At 53.5% G+C, this 16,668-nt stretch overlaps 1 protein-coding gene across 1 annotated transcript in view; it reads right to left on the reverse strand.

Annotated features, from left to right (window-relative positions):
• Positions 1–10,446: 10,446 nt before the first annotated feature.
• The window catches only part of LOC125551648 (transcription initiation factor TFIID subunit 4b), a 40,202-nt gene continuing 33,980 nt past the window's right edge, over positions 10,447–16,668 (reverse strand). Inside the window, exon 14 of the mRNA XM_048714919.2 lies at positions 10,447–10,928. Coding sequence (XP_048570876.1) covers positions 10,777–10,928 — 152 coding nt within the window. The 3' untranslated portion in view covers positions 10,447–10,776. The remainder of the gene's footprint in view (positions 10,929–16,668) is intronic.

The raw sequence follows: 16,668 nt of genomic DNA on the forward strand, positions 1-16,668 counted from the left end.
AAAATGGTTGGGTGTAAAAAGTTTTTATCTACCTCTCGTGAAAAAGACAAATTTCCGCCGATTTAGTTGGAAGCGGGTCAAATTTGAACTGCAGCTGCCTCATAGTTTGCTATTTATTTTTTCCAAAAATCAGTTCTAGTTACATAAGTACCTATTTAATCATAAATACATGGTTTGGTGGCAGTACGTCGAGGTTTGGGCGGTGGCTGAGGGCCCCAACTCTAGAGCGCGTAAACTCGCATGCCCGCCGCGTGGTCACTGCGTGACCGTGGCGTTGCCATGTGTTCTGGGCGGCCTAGGCATGTCTAGTGGGTTGGGCACTCCCCAGGTAGGTGCTTGGAAGAAAATTACAACATAAGATTCTCACGAGGAGACCGATCGAAGCTCAAACATGAATTAGCAGCCAAGTGTTTGATTAGCGGTAAGGGAAATGTACATGGCTAATGGGCGTGAGTTTTGGCTGAGGATGATCAGTTACTAACAAGACCGTCTTCACAAATTTTCAGCTCAAAAGGAGGAGCCTAGGTGGTACTTACTTTGCAAAGTACCACACTGGACATAAATATGAATGTTGAAGCTGGGCTCAAAATAATGAATGGATTGAGTTGGCATTCGGTGGAGGATGGTTATTTGGGCATAGGAAAGCACTGTAGAAAATGGATACTATTTGGACATGCCAAAGTGGTACTTCCTTCACAAAGTGCTACTCTGAACAGAATAGGAAAATGAATATTGTTGAATTATTTTTGAACTAGGCAAGGAAGGTTTTTGACATATTTGATGAAGATATGATCCAAACAATTTATGAGAATTTGTTGGGAATTTTTGGAATAACAGAAATATAGGTTGCTTCACAACCTAGGGCAAAAATTGACACATGGACATGACACATAGGAAAAACTGATGAGATGGCGCCTAGTCATCGCAACCCACCACAATTTACAAGGCTATGACCATCTATAATGGTCGTTAACAACTGGAAATAAGGCAGCGCACTAGCGCTGTTTGCTTTATGACCATTTCGTGTAAGGAAATTACGACCTTTCTGACCAAAATGGTCGCAATGGTTTAGGGTTTGGAGCCCCCCAAACAGCTTTTGACCAATTGATCTCAAATGGTCATAGATCTATGACCAATTCTTCCAGGGTCACTGACAGAAGGTCACTAGTTGGCATATTTCTTGTAGTGTCATCCGGACCTCATGGAGGACTTCGTGGAAAACCAAAACCCCATCCAGAATAAATCGGCCTTGTATGAAGGCGGATTGGTTCGGGTGGGTAATCGCGTCAGCAAGCAGGGTCACCCTATTGGCGTACCCTTTGGCCAGGATCCGGAATATCACATTAATCACTGTGATTGGCCGAAACTGGCGGATGTCGGAGGCGCCCGAGACCTTGGGGATGAGGGTCACAATGCCATAGTTGAGACGCTGAAGATCCATAGCGCCCGAGTAGAATTCCTCAAACAGGGCCATGACCTCCGACTTGATGGTCGTCCAGAACATCTTAAAGAACGTTACGGGCAAACCATCCGGTCCCGGAGCCGAGGAGGGGTTCATCCCTTTAACAGTCGCGAGAAGCTCGTCCTCGGAAAAGGGGGCCACTAAAGCAGCATTGGCCGCATCAGAGACCAATTGAGCACCCGACCAAATGTCGGGGGCGAGACTAGCCCCACCCCGAGGGGTGGGGTAAATAGGGCTTTATAGAAGCCATCTACATGGGCACGGATGGCCGAGGGGCGAACGAGAGGCGTATCTCCATCCCAAAGGCAGTGGATGGAGTTTCGGCGCCGGCGGCCGTTCGCCACCGCCTGGAAATAGGCGGTGTTGGCATCACCCGAAGTACCCACCGCTGGGTACCACGCAAACGCCAGTAGGCCTCTTCATCAGTGTAGATGGTTGAGAGCTGGTCTTCAAGGTCATATCGCAACATCCACTCATCTGGGGAGATTCCGGACGTGTCAGCACAGGCGTCCAGAGCTTGGATAGCCAGCAGGAGGGCCTTTTTTCGCTCTCGGAGATCCCGGCCAAGGTTGGCACCCCAACCCTTCATGAATTGGCGGGCGATCTTGGCACAGAAGTGCCACGAGTCAACCGCAGACATGGCGCGATGAGGGGAAGAGCGGGCAGAGATCCAGCGAGCTGCGAACGCCACCCGGAAGCCGGCCTGGTTGAGCCAGAAGAGCTTGAACCGAAAACGCGGCGGGGTGGGGGGGCGCTCGTCGACGGTGGAGAGGAGGAGGGGGACATGGTCAGACCCGATCCGGGTAATCGCCCGAAGCGCGGCCAGGGGGCAACATAATTCCCATTCCGGGGAAACTAGGACGCGATCCAAGACGGGTCATGTCAGGTCAGCCTGACGGTTTGTCCAAGTGAACCTGGCACCCGTCCGATCCAGCTCACAGAGACCTAGCTCCGCGATCCAGTCATTGAATAACTGCATCCGAGGGAGGTTAATCCGGTCATTATTCTTCTCATCCGGGGATCGGATGAGGTTAAAGTCTCCGCCCACAACAACTGGGAGGAGGGAGTTGGAGATCTTCAGATGAAGCTCCTCCAGGAAGGCCGGGGAGCGGCGATGGTCCGCTGGACCGTAGACAATCACGACCTGCCATTTGAAGTTGAGAGCCCGCTCGAAGATCTCCATACTAACGAAGAATTCACCCCGGTCCATGCCACCAACCTCAAAGGTGGCATCCTTTACCCCTAACAGGATGCCGCCGGAGTGGCCTGTGGTCCCACTAGAAGGGAGCCAATGCCAAGTGAAAAGGTGAGAACTAAGACACTCGAGCTCGTGGAGGGAGAACTCAGTGCGCATGGTTTCCTGGATGGCAATGATGTCGATGTGTTCGTCTCGCATGTATTTGAAGAGTTGGCGGTGGCGGCCATCATGGCCGAAGCCGTGGATGTTCCAGAAAAGGGCCCGCATCTAAGCCCCCATAGGGGGGCTGCTTGACCCCTGGACACGGGAGGCGCTTTACGCGCGGAGAGCAGCAGTGCGAGAGCGGATGCGGCTCTGAATCACTCTATCGGCCACCGGAGGGACCAGACCCGCGGGGGTCGCGGTCGAATCCTCGGTAGGCCGGAGCAAGCGCGCCCGAGTCTCAGCCAGCTCGCCATCTAAGATATCGCGAGCCCTAATGGCCGCGATCTGTTCTAAGGGGGGACCAACCTCCCCTCTGAAAACGATGGCCGAGTCAGTGGCCACCTTGGCGAGGTGGCCAAGAGGGACGGCCTCAAGCGCGGAAAAGGAACAACTGGAAGAACTGGGGGGGGGGGACAGGATCCACACCTGACTCGAGGTTCCGGACCGCCGCCCGAAGCTCCGCACGCTCAGCGATGGACAGAGCCGGGAGTCAGCCGGACGGGTCGCATCGAGGCGGGCGCTGCAGCAGGACACCGTCACCGGCGTCGATGTGGAGCGGGGCCACCTGGCATACGCCACCGTCGGTGGAGGGTGGGCGGAGGTCGGAGTGGTCACGACCACGACCACTGTCGCGGTCGGGGAGGTAGGCGGAGCGATGTGAGCGTCGGGGGCCACCGGCGAGGGGAGCGGGGCGACGAGCTCCAGGATGTCGCCAGCCGCAACGCCCGTGGGTGGGAGGGACGGAGCCGGCGCGCCGACGGGGGCGCACCCGCCGCCACCCGTGGGGACCGGGGAGGTCGAACCAGGGGGGCGGGGGGTCTGGGACCGACGGCGAGGCGCGGAGGGCGGAGTCGGCGGAGGGGGAGCGCGGCGACGAAGGCGGCATGACGAGCAGGCCCACACTGGAGATGTCACTGGCCGACGCGGACGGAGGCGAAGGGGGCGCGACCGGCGTGGAGGCCAGGTGGAGCGCCACCGCGAGGTCAGCAGCCGACACGTGGGTGCGCCCCGCCCCTAAGCCGCCACGGCCTGAAGGTGGGTTGACGGGCTCGCGGGATGGGGAGCGGGAGTGCTCAAACAAGTCCTCGTCATCCTCAGGGTCCTCGAGGCGTGAGTGGCGGGACCGGCGGTGGCGGGAGTCATCGGCGTCGGCTGGGCCGCCCCCCAAGTGGTTGTCGTCGATGAAGCGGGGGCGGCCGATGTGGTTCGGAGGCTCGGGGCGGATCTTGAGGTCGTAGTCGTCGTCGTTGAAGAAGACCCGAATCGTAGCGTGGAGCTTGGAGGAGTCCAGGCACTTCACCTTGACCCGGACCTCCTCCTCCTTGCGAATAGAGAGCTCATCGACCACCACCACCTTGCCCAGGATCTTGGACATGCTGCGAATGATTCGCTCAGACCGGGCCACGTCCGGCAGGCCTGCGATGAGGAGCCAAGCCGTGTCGAGGACCGCCATGGCCTTGGGATCCCACTTCAGCTCTGAAATGTTCACCACAATCCCGTTGAGGGCCAAGGTGATGTTGTCGCTGCGGGTATAGAAGCCCATGCTCACAGCGTCGGGGAAGATCACCGTGAAGGTGTTGGCAGCAGTGGAGGTCACCTGCCAATCCCACGTGCATCTGCACAAGTGGTTGAGCTCGGCCTCAATCAGCTCCGGGGTGGTGACGGCCTCGCCAACGACAGTCACGAGAGCCAAGAGCGAGGGGGGGGGAGGGGGAATCTCCGGGACTTTGATGTGGAAGAAGCCCATGTCCTCGATGACATGCCCGTACATCATGATCTCCTCCGTCACCGGGCGGTCCGTGTAGAGAATCGCGGGGTGTCCGGCGTCCTTGCAGAGGTAGCACATCGGAGGGTTGGGGCAGGCCACCTAGAAGTGCCCGGACAGGCCGTAGTTAAAGCACGACGGACCGTCCGAGGCGGGAGTGGAGCCCGGAGTTGGGGCTGCCGCGCCGGCGGAGGGAGCGGCTGCCGGGGGGTCCCTTCTTCTTCTTCTTCTTGGCGCCCCCAGTTCCCGTTTGCCCCATTGGGCGGCGGGTGGCCGGGGCGGCGGTGACGGCGGAGAGGGACTGCTGCCGGGGAGATGGAGACCGGTCCCGACGGCGAGACGGGAAGGGAGACCGCCGCCGGGAGGATTGCCGGGACCCCCTAGCCGGAGATCGGCCGCGCTCCCGCGAGTCAGCCCGAGGGGGCGAGCGGCGCGCCGGGGACCGGGAGCGGCGGTCGTCCCGGGCAGGGGACCGACGGGCGGAGCGGGGGGGGGGGGGCGGCGGGCGTCACGTGCCGGAGAGCGACGAGCTGGGCGGGAGTCAAGCTCCTGACGGAGGTCGGCTCCCTCCGGAGAGCATCCGGCGATGGACGAGGATGCGCACGGCGCTTGGGGCAGCCCGCCCCGTCACCCCACTCACGGGTCATGGTCGGTGAGGTAGGAGGGGAGGGCGAGTGGGAGCCGGCAGGGCCGACGAGCCGGGGATGGCGACGGGTAGGGCAGCGTCGGGAGGAACAGGGGGCGACGCGGGTGAGATTGGCTGGCGAGGAAACCCTAGAGGCAGCCAAATGGACCGTCTCATCGGGTCGAGGCCCACCCGGGGGCGAGGCTGGGCCGCGGGGGGGGGGGAGGAGGCCCAGAGGCCCGGGCCAGCACAAGTCCAGCGGCTTGCGAGACCCGCGGTGGCCCAGGAGCCGAAGCCCGTGGGGAAGCGCTGGGCAGGCGGCCCACAGGGCGTCCCACCACGAGCGCGGCCCGGTAGGACCAGCCAGGGGAAACCAAGCGAGGGGCGAGGATTTCCCCAGGCGCCGTCGCGGAGGTCGCCGGCGGGGCATGGCGGGGGCGGCGGGGCCAGGACGGGGCGGGCAGGGCGCCGGGACGCAGAGGCATGGCGGCGCCGAAGGCTGAGATGAACGGGCGAAAAGGAGACCACCTGTAGACCACCGACAAGAGCGCCATCGAGGGCGTCGCCGGGGCGCCGGCCGGAGCAGGGGAGGACGGAGCCGACACTGAGGATCTCCAGGAAGCGCGCGAGAGGCCGCGGTCAGCCCGACCGGCGACGCCCCACCCACCAGAGCGGCGACCCCGAGGGCGAGAGCCCGAGCCCAAGGACGTGCCTTTTGCACTCGCCGCCCGTAGGCTGGCGCCGGCGCCGGGCGTCCCCGCGGGCAGCCGGACTCCCACCCCTGGGAGTCGAGCCACCAGCAGGAACAGACAGAGGCGGCCGAGCCGGAGCCTTGGGGGGAGGGGGGGCGCGGTCGCGGCAGACGACGAGGCGCCCCACGGCGAGGTCGGCGGCTTCCGCGAGGTTGGCCCAGACCACGCGCGACGAGGCGGCGGGGGGAGTCGGCGGCGGAGCGGCCGGGGAGGGCGCCGGCGGGCGGATGGGGGCCGAGGAAGGGGATGGGAGCTGAGCCCGCGGCGGAGCCGCCGGGTCGCCCAGCGTGTCGCCAGAGCTCGAGGGATCCATCCCTAGGAGAGATTCGTCTTTAAGGCTGGTAAAGCACTAAGAGTGCACTGTTAAATAGCCATTGATGGAGATGTGTATGGTGTGTGATGCACACTGAATATTTCCCTCGCCTACCTTCTTGTTCTGACGCACCTACCTTTCGTCTTCTCACCGACAGACTGAATCTGGTGCATCTCGACGCGACATTTTTGAGCTCCAAATCTTGTATCTCCTTGTGTGGAGTGTCACAAGAACGTGAGTAACCAGAACAAAACGTCATCTGAATATTGGACCAGTCATCCATCGTTGTGAATCACAGTAAATGTGGGTGGGCTAGTTGTGGGCCACTAGATCATAGAAAAACAGGGAAATGTGCAAGATGAAATACAAAATCACAATTAGGGGTATTATTTGCAAAGGTCAGCCCCCACCTTTAGTGATGACCAACGCCACACTACATATACGACACTTGTCACATGATGAGATTTCTCCCCATATGGGTGAATTTGTGCTTTTTTCGTAAATTCATCTTTGGCACCAAATTGCAAAAAAACAAAGAGAGAAATATGCTGATAAAATACAAAATCACAATTAAGGAGTGACCTTTGCATCACCCCCACATCCTTTAGTGGTGACAAGTGATTCACTACCTATACGACAGTTGTCACATGGTTGGATTTATCCCCACATGGGTGGTTTGTGCTTTTTTTTCAGACAAAAATATCTTAAACTGAAAGTCGAAATTACAAATTGTTGTGTTCCTCATATTGAGATCTACGGAACTACTTCCTCTGTCCCATAATATAAGATCTTATTACATCCAACATATTGGACATAATAAGATTTATATTATGGGATAAAGAGAGTAAATAGGAGGTTAATAGATTCGAAAACTGTTTTTGCAAGCAAATTTGTGCTTCTAGCTAGGTCGTCCGCTCGGGCGACTCGAGGGTGAAACCCTAGCGCCGCCTCCAACCTCCTGTCCTCTCGCCCCCCGCCGGATTTGGCCCGCGCAGTGGTAGGCGGCGGCAGGGCTTCCCTGCGCGCCATCTGCTGGCTTCACCCCGTCACCCCAGCCCCCAAGGTCGCAGCTTTCGGTTCTTCCCCGACCCCTTCCCAGCAGCGACGCCCTCCCCTGCTGCTGGCCCGCCGCGGTGCCTACCATGGCCGTCGGAGCTGACCTGGGCCTGTCTGCTCCTCAACTGGCTCCTACTACTGCTCCACCCGCCAGATCTGGTGTTGGTGGAGGCCCCGGTGGCGGCGGGTTGTTCGATCCAGCCACCTCGCGTCGGGACAGGGATGTGACCCTGCTCCCGCTCACGTCGTAGCATCTGCCCCTGTGTCGCCGGATCCCTGGCGGGTGCTGGCCAATTTTCCGGCCGAATCTGCGTTGGGAGGCGATTGAGGCGCCTCCTCTTTCTCCATGGTGCTTGATGGTGGCTGCAGAAGTGCTCCTGGTGGTGGTGGCGGCGGTGGGTGTGGTGCCTAGCTGTGGATGGGATGTGCGTGGTGGGTGGATGTCGGGGCAGCTGCCCGAGACTTGGTGGACGGCGTCGACTTTGCGTCCAGCGGTGTCGGAGGGTGGTGTACTGTGACCTTGGCCACGCGGGCGGCGACGTTGTAGTGTTCGTGCGTCATGGTGTGCTTGGCTCCCCACGGCCCTGTGAACCGATGCATCAATGACCGCTGTCCTTTCTCAGTTCTGTGCCCTTCTCGTCAAATCCGGTCCCGTCGACCTCTTCGGCTTGAGAGTCGGGCGTTGCAGAGGGCGACCAAGGGAAACCCTTGGCTTGCGGCGGAGGGCACGATGTTGGCGACGCCTTTGGCGTCGGTTCCCTCCTTTCAGGCCTGGTCAAGGTCCCCTCCTACCTCCTACCCTCACACTCTGCTTTGGGTGAAAACTTTGTTCCCGTTGTGGACGATGACGTCATTGCTCGTCGCTACCCTTCTTGGAGGCGTCATCTTGGGGGACACAGGTGTGAGGTGGGCACTCTGCTACTGGGATTGGGACAGCTGATGGCGTTTCATGCTCTTCTTCGTCTTCGCTGGCTATACGATCTTCTACACCGGTCTTCGCCATACAGTGTCGCGTTTCTGCTTACGCTTGTGTGACCTGCAACGCTTCGATCCCCTTCTCGTGCCAACTCAATCATCGTCGTTCATCCAAGCTCATGGTGTGCGCTTTGCCTTCCGACGGTCCGACGCCCTTCGAGCCAGGGCGAGAGGGTAGTGGCCCTCTTCGGAGGCAGACAGATGGCATGTCGACCGTGCTTTGGTCTTATGTGGTGGGCTTTGAGGCTGCCCTCCGATGTTGGTGACTCCTTCAATTTTCTTGTGCTGCTTGCTTTGCTGTCTGGTTGTACCGAAAAAGGGTTTCCCCCCGCTTTATATTATAAAGCACCCACCGAGTCACAAGTTCAACGATACAAAAGAAAGGAAGAAAAAACCATAAACAGCAAAGATACAAGATACCAAAGGAGCCACTAACAAGACTCGAATGCACCAAGCACAAGCTTGAAGATCGAAGCCCTCGGCAAACAGGAGCCAACACACGCCGCGACTAAGCCGAGGTAGATCCCGCTGCAGGAGGATTGTTACGCTCCGTCATCCCCCTTGAGCCAAGCCATCCGGTCCGCCATCCGTCTCTACCTCCGAAGAGAGCCCCCTTCCCTCCAGTCCTGGATCGGAGGACACTACGCCGTCGACAGACAGAGTCACTCACCCCTAAGCTTGCATGACCAGGACCAACAGGTTGCCGGGAGGGGGCGACAAGCACGACTACTGCACCAAGCAGCCGCACCACCAAGCATCGCCAACGTCGCGCGCCGGCGCCAACTTCAACTGCAAGTGGCCGAGCACGGACACCACTGGCGATATCCGGCAGCCACCTCCCGTGCCAAAGCCTCGACCACCACTCCGCCGCTCCAAGGTGGTGTCTTCAAGAAGAAAAACGACGCCGGAGCACCGTCACCACCCAATCCAAAGATTTGGGGCTTTCACCCGGGACGAGGAAGGGAGGGCAAGGGGGTATTGCGAAGCCGCCTTCAAGAAGGGAAACGACGCCGGAGCGCCGCCGGCATTGTGGCCGCAGCGAACAGCCAAGGGGTTTCCCCCAATCCAACCCCCCGAGAGGAAGCACCATCGCCAGATCTGCACCAAGGGCAAACAGGGAAGCCCCAGGAGCCAGCCACACTCGCCGCCGATCCGCCGCCCACGCGGCCAGGAGCCGCGCTCCCCGCATCTGCATCAGCCACCCACCGAAGGGGGCCGACGCGCTCCACCAATGGCCGCCGCCACCACGCCAGGCGCAACCGCGTGGAACAGAACACCACCGAGCCCATCTCACTGCCGCCAGGCACCGGCCCCGCCACCGCCGCCGCGCCGTCACGCCCTCGGCCAGTGCCACGCCGCCGCCCGCTAACCCCGACCCGCGTCGGCCCTAGCAAGCAGGGGAAGGAAGGCCCCACGGCCGCCGAGGCTGACCGGGCTTCGCCCGTCAGCGCGAGCCAGCGGCGGCGAGGGAGGAGTCGAGGAGGAGGGGGGCCTGTGGCCGGCGGGGCTCAGCCTCCTGCCGGCTGCTATTGGTGCTTCTTGATCAGTTCACTTCCTGTCTGGTTGTAAGCTGCTCCAACACCATGTATCTTGCGCCGTTTTATTTTTTCTTAACTGCCCTTGTTAATTCAAAGTAAGACTAGGTTCGGGTCTACATACTACTAAACAGTGCTTCACAAACTACTCCCCGCGCGGTGGAGCACTAATTTGCTTTCACGGAATCACTAATGCACTTACGTGGAAGCACCAATTCACGCAGAAGCACACATGCGCTTCACGTGGAAGCACTACCGTTTTTCACGCCGTGCTTCATGCTCCTGACAGACCAAAAACCAAAGAAACAGCCCCGCAAAAAAAACATTTGTCAACAAGACTAATGATTCTGGTTAAGTAATGGAAGGTTTCGATTTGCCAAAAAAAAGAAACAGAAAAAAATAAAAAATAAACATAAACCCATAAAACCATAAAACCATGGGAAAAACCTTCAGGTGCAGAAAGCGCCCAACGTGGGACATGTCGCCAAGAAAGTACATGACGCAAATCTCAATGGATCTGGTCGGTTCAGATTCCAGGTGCAGGTAAGCTCGGCAGCCAAATTGAGTTTCCGCCAAGAAAACCACTTGCTATACCACGAGCAATCATGGGGAATTCCAAGCATGGTAGTTCCGAAGTTACCACACAATGAAGAGTATGACAAGATTATACAGACCTGAAGAAATAAGCGCAAGCACGCCTGCATACTGATCCTGTGAAAATTTTGTTGCTGAGCTATTGTTTCTAAATTGCCTGCAAAATTGATTATTGCTTGACAAATGGAACTCCCATATCAGCCATTCTACTCCCAGAGAAGATGCATCCCCAGTTGGCTAAGAGAACACATGAACATGCAACAATAACAAAACTGAACAATGCAATTTGGGCAACTACTATTTCGAAGCTGGTTCTGTCGGCTGGCTCCCGTGTAACCGGAATAGCAAAGACGATTTTGACATCTGATGCTCTCTCTCAAGTGCCGCAACCACATCCTTCACCATGATGCTACGCGCCACTTTCATGTGTGCTGACCTTCTAACGCCACCTAATGAAAAAACACAACATACTCAGGGTTAAACAAGTGTACATGGCAGATACTCTCAGTTAGGCCTAGTCATGGAATATTTATTTCCTTTATTCAACTCCCAGAGGGTTGCTTCCCTTTGAAAGAGATTGGCATTGCTCTTCTATTTCTTTTACAGAGAAAATCACCACAAACGATCAACTAATCAATCCCAGAAGAAACAGATAAAACTCTTCCTAATTTAACAAGAATGAATTTTCTAATGAGAACAGCTAGGATAAAATAGGCATCGTTTTTATTTACAAGAAACAGACAACCAACGAGTTGAATATATACTCAAACGTAGGTTGTAGCAGTCTAAACCCACATCCCAACTGAACTAAAAGTACGATTCCTCAACAAAACCATACCCTTCACAATTAGGAGTACTACTCATACATTCTTTGGTTTATGGTCCTGGTCCTTGCATTGCAGCTCATCATTGGTTTGTGCTTTGGTGGCAGCTCGTGGTATTAGGTGCCTCCTCGTATGCCCACGCCATACTCATGGGAAAATGCAGGTCCTGCGGATACCACAATTCAACATCGATGTGATCTACCAATCCTGCCATGAACAGCTGTGCTTGTTGCAACAATGTGAGCTTCCCTGCACGACAAAGCAGTGCCAAGATTTTTTTTTTTGGTGACTGTCCACGTCATGCTTAGAGTAATGAGCTCTCCCAGGTGGTTGCTGCACATTGGAGAGGCGAAAACAAGATGCAGGCACTCCTTGCAATACGGCCATGTCAGCACACCTCTTATCACGTTCCAGCCAGTAGTAGGTCGACAGTAGTCTGTTGCAGTTTGGGCCCCAGCTGACCGATCCTTCCACTCCCCTCCACTCGTTCCATGGCAAACGAACCTGCTGCCTCGGCCCAACATGCCATAGAGAAAGGAATTCTGGCCAATAAGTATAGTCCACAGCATCTCGAAGTTAGTTGCTTAGGAGTTGTCCCTCTGCCTCGCCCTGGTTTTGCCTGCCATCGTGTCGACCAATGAATGTGCTTCTATCAAATGGGGATCAATCCAGGACAACTTCATGTTGGTTCAAATGATGACCAAATCAATTCATGCTGCGAATCAACCAGTGGTGCTCCTAGAGTTGAAAGTTGGAAGTTGCCCATGCTTTTGTCTCGGTTTCCTTTTTTTCTTTTTCTTTTTTTTTTGCTTCAGCTATGTGTTGTGCTTTGCAGTGCGCTGGTGCAATATGATATGGACTCTTGTCTCCACGGCAAGCACTTGGGTGTTGGTGAATACCGTGCTGGGCGAACCCATCTCTCATCGCCACATGCTGCGGCAGGGCAGGGATACCCCTTGTCCCCCATGTTGTCCGTCACGGCCATGGAGGTGCCCCCCCCCTCCCGCCTTTCTATGTGGACGATGCCATTGTCTTCCTCAAGCCTGACAGTCCAGTAGTGCGAGAGCACCCCCATGGACACCACCCAGACGCACATGTGCCATTGAAACCAAGGTGAACTCGCTCCTCTTGAACTTCCTATGCATTGATATGAGACATGGCTACTACCTCAAACGGGGACCCTACGCATACCCAGGTACCAAGAATCGACCATGGAGAAGTGAGGAAAGAAGGCCAAGTCCTGGAGGAGGAGAAGCAAGAAGAACATGCCTGGAGCCCAGACTTCCGACCCCTAGAGGACGTGTCATGCCTGAAGAACATGCTAGCCGAAACCACGCCTGCGACAGCCGTCAGATGTCCGGCTAACAACCCGGACAGTCCGGCCTGAGCCTGGACGTCCAGACACCAACATGGACATCCGGCTTGCGTGCAGTTTGGCCAAAAGCCATGTATCCCTACCTCCCACCTACTCTATTTCGTCCCTAGACTATATAAACCAGCGCCCTCTCACTTTCTAGGGTTAGTAAAGCATATTAGAACTACTTGAGAGCTTTGCTCATCTACCCCTTCTCTTTGGAGATCAAGGCCTCCATTAGGAGAAGAATCTCAAGGGATAACCAAGACCTCCAAATCCATAGGATTGGGGAAGATCTATCTCTCAAGACCTCATTTCTCCTTAGAGATTTGGGAAAAACTTTACCTAGCTACTTGTTCATTTTGTTGATTGTGGATCTAGTAGTGTCTCTTTGCTTGGATGCTTGGATAGCACATGTGTGATGTGAATCTAATTCATATAGTGATTTCCTCTCGTGTTTCGTGAGTTATTTGAGTTCTTCCTCTTGCTCTTCTCCAAATTGTGAAGAATGGGCACAAATTGGGACTTGGTCCTGCATCGTTTGGTATCATGAGCTTTGGTTGGACAATTTGGAGCCTCTCCCCTCACCCTTCTAGCCTAATTTTGTTTTGTTCTTACCGAATTTGAGAATCCCCACAAAAAAAGCCTCTTCAATTTCTTGCAATTTATCGGTTCTTGTGAGATTTTGTTGGTTTTGGTCCATGGATTTGATGTGCTACTAGTAGTTCTAGCCTCCCTTCGCATTGCCTTAGCCAATTTCCCTGATGTCCCCCCAAAAAATTCCGTTCATCCTCCCCAATTCAAGATCCAATTCCGCCTGAAGAACACCCGAGTTGACCTGCCCGGTCATCTAGCCACCAACCCAGACATCCGACCAAAGCCCGGAATCTGGCTAGCTACTCGGACGTCCAACCTCCCTTTGAAAACTGTTGAATTTTTCCTGGTTTTGACTTGTGCGATTTGAGTTGTTCTTTCGTTTCGTTTCTCGTTACCAAGGTGATTTGGCTGCTCTAGGGACTATTTCACCATCTAAATCAACCATCATCTCCGCCGGCAACAATTGCGTAAATGACAACCACTACCCCCTTTGACAACACAACTGAAAGCAAGGTTGGTTCCCCTCCGACCTCGGGAAAGGTATCCATTCCGTCAACCATTATCTTCCCCTGCCATTGACTTGATAGCCCCACCAAATCTTTGTGACTACCTCATTACCTATCGAGACTAGCTATTTGTGCAAAACTTGTCTTGCGTATTTTGTCAAGGCTCAGGGAAATTGGTAAAAGAAGATATATGTCATGCCCAATATGTGATTCCATCCGAGAGGAACTCGAAGGTCCCACCAAGGATAGAATCGCATATTGGGCGTGACAAGTTCTTATCAGAGCCTCGACCGACCATAGGTGCCCCCTTGATTGATCATAGTTTGGCCGTTGTCGAGTCTAGACGAAAAACTATTTTCAAAGTCTAGTTATACCGAAGAGTAGGGATTCTTTTTACTTCTTATCCCCTTCGTCGCTCTGGTGAGGATTTGTGACATAGGTGTTTTAATTTTAGTCCTCTTCCCCTTCAAAATTTTCTTTAGGATCACGCAGGTATTTTCGCGATCGTTGCGTTGTCAATCCTTCTCAACCGGTGCACTTCTCTTCAAGTTATTCCATCCTCTTCATCTTTTGCAAGATCAATTCTCAGCTTTCTCTCCGACATCTTTTCCCCGTCCCATGTTGTTTTTCTTTTCCCACCCGCCCGCCCTTTTCTTCACAGAGTCTGAAGTCTCGTATGGAGCATCCATTTTATTCGTGATAAGCCTCTTCATTCTTTTCTCAATTGTATCAACCGATGAATTCTCGTCTAGTTCATCATTGTTTGCCTTGCTTTCTTTTCCAGTGGATTCAATTCAAGGTTCGATGTTGATCATATCCCTTTCACTTGTTAAACGCTTTATCATGTTGGAAGTTTTTATCCAAGGCTCTCTTATTATTCACCTCCCTCTATTTCTTCTCCGGGGTGCTTAAGATATCTCAGAAGATTCGTGTTTCCATCCTTAAGCCATTTAAATCTTCCCGGTGCATAATCTCTTTCGAAGCATTCGTTCCAACGGTATTTCTTTTGAGTGGGCCCAAACCCACAGGTTTTTTCCCAGGATCTTACTTGACTTCTAATTCTCCTGGTGTTATTCTCAAATTCTTTTCAGTCAGATGCCTTCTCCAAGATCGCTTTCAAATTATTTTCATCTTTGGCTCAACCTTTATATTCTTCATTCTTCCGGAGTATATCAAAATTCTTCAAGGTGTTTCTCATCGTCATTCTAAGCTTTGAAGACCGAAGAAAATTTTCTCCTAAATCTTGGTATGTTCTCCTGAAAAATCATAGTTCAAGCTTGATGCTATCCCCTCCAATTGTTCCAACCGTGCAGAATTCTTTTCATATCCATCCGAAGCATTTCAGGAGTGCTTTCGTTTTGACTCTAGAGGCCATCATTTCATTCTTCATTCATCTCTAAATTCTTCCAGTGCATTATTCTGATGCATTAGTCAGCTCGTGATCTCTTCGTTATCTTGTATTTAAATTCCCTCAAGTATTTTCATTCGTTTTCTAATTCTTACCGGTGATTCGTTCTCGTTTCTTCAATCGTTTTCAAATCTTACGATGGTTCGTCCAAGATTCCTCTTCCTTTGTTATCCTATCAATTCATTTCGTTCTTCCCAAAATCCTACCGGTGGCTCGTTGAAGACTCTCCCAAGTTGCGCTATATCTCTCTTAATCCATTCTACGAGAATAAGTGGTATGCCAAAATCCACTATTAGTCATCAATTTAAGTTGATGAAGGATAAGCATGACATAATTCTTATTCTTGTTTCATGGAGGTGATCCAATTCCTTATTCCGGACTTTGTTCATGATATCAATTTCTCGGTTCTAAGTTGTTCGTCTTTTCTTTTCCAGAGTTCCAACTTTTCTCGGTTATCACGTCACGAAGCCCAATATAATCATCGCAAGGTTTCATCTTGTTTTTTTCAACCTTCACTTCCTTCCTACCATTTCTTTTCTAACCGGAGATCTTCATGGAGGTCCTACATGGTGGTTCATCAAAGATTTATTTCATTCTTGAAGTGTTGTTGGAGGAGCTCAAGTATTCTTCTTCTTGCATTTCTAAGTGCAATTAATTCTCCATTGTCTTTGGAGGTGTTGTTTTGCATCTTTTACATCCTCTCAAGCAATCAAATTGTTTCTGTTAGTGGCCGGTTGTCACCTCATAATTTTGAGGTGTCTTCCATAAGCCCAGAACAAGCTTATTCTTTTCATTGTTGATTTTCCAACGAGTCCGTTCAAGCCTTCTTTGTAAGGATGCTTTCAAATCCACTTGTGGTAGAAGATGTTGGTTCTTCTCCGTTCATTCATTCCAGAGGCATCGTGTTGTTACACTTTTCCATGTTCTTTCCATCTCATCAAGTTTTGCTTCTCTTTTCAACCGGAGTGATGTTTGAATTTGTTTTCTCTCGTTCCTTGTTTATCTCGTTTCAACTGGAGTGATTGCATGTTCTTTCTTGTCCATTTGTAACCCCTTTCATATGCCTTCGCAACCGTCAAGGTTCTCATGGTGTTCCTTGTTCCTCTTTACTACCGGAGTGCTCTCAACTTCGTTCATCTCCGTTTTATTCTTTCTTTCAAGTTGTTCAACCTCTCAAAGTTCGTGGTTTCACTCGTTTGTCGAAGAAGCAACTTCGTTTACCTTTGCATCATCCTCTTTCTCTTCCATTTCATTCCTAAGATCTCGGGACGAGATCTTCTGTTAGTGGGGGAGTGTTGTGACGCCCCGAGACCGATGCTCCAGTTGCCTTCCATTTATTTTCGTTGTCGCCGTGTGTTTCAATTGTTTGTTGCATTCATCATCGCATCATTCGCATTGCATCGACACTTCGTGTCGTCATTCTTTTAAAAACTTGCATCTGCTCATAGTTCCCGGCTCTCCCCGTTCTCTCCGTTGACCATTCTGAGACCAACCACACTC

This window comes from Triticum urartu, chromosome 4A (genome assembly GCF_056163025.1).
Source record: "Triticum urartu cultivar PI428250 chromosome 4A, HENAU_Tu73, whole genome shotgun sequence".
Classification (NCBI taxonomy): domain Eukaryota; kingdom Viridiplantae; phylum Streptophyta; class Magnoliopsida; order Poales; family Poaceae; genus Triticum; species Triticum urartu.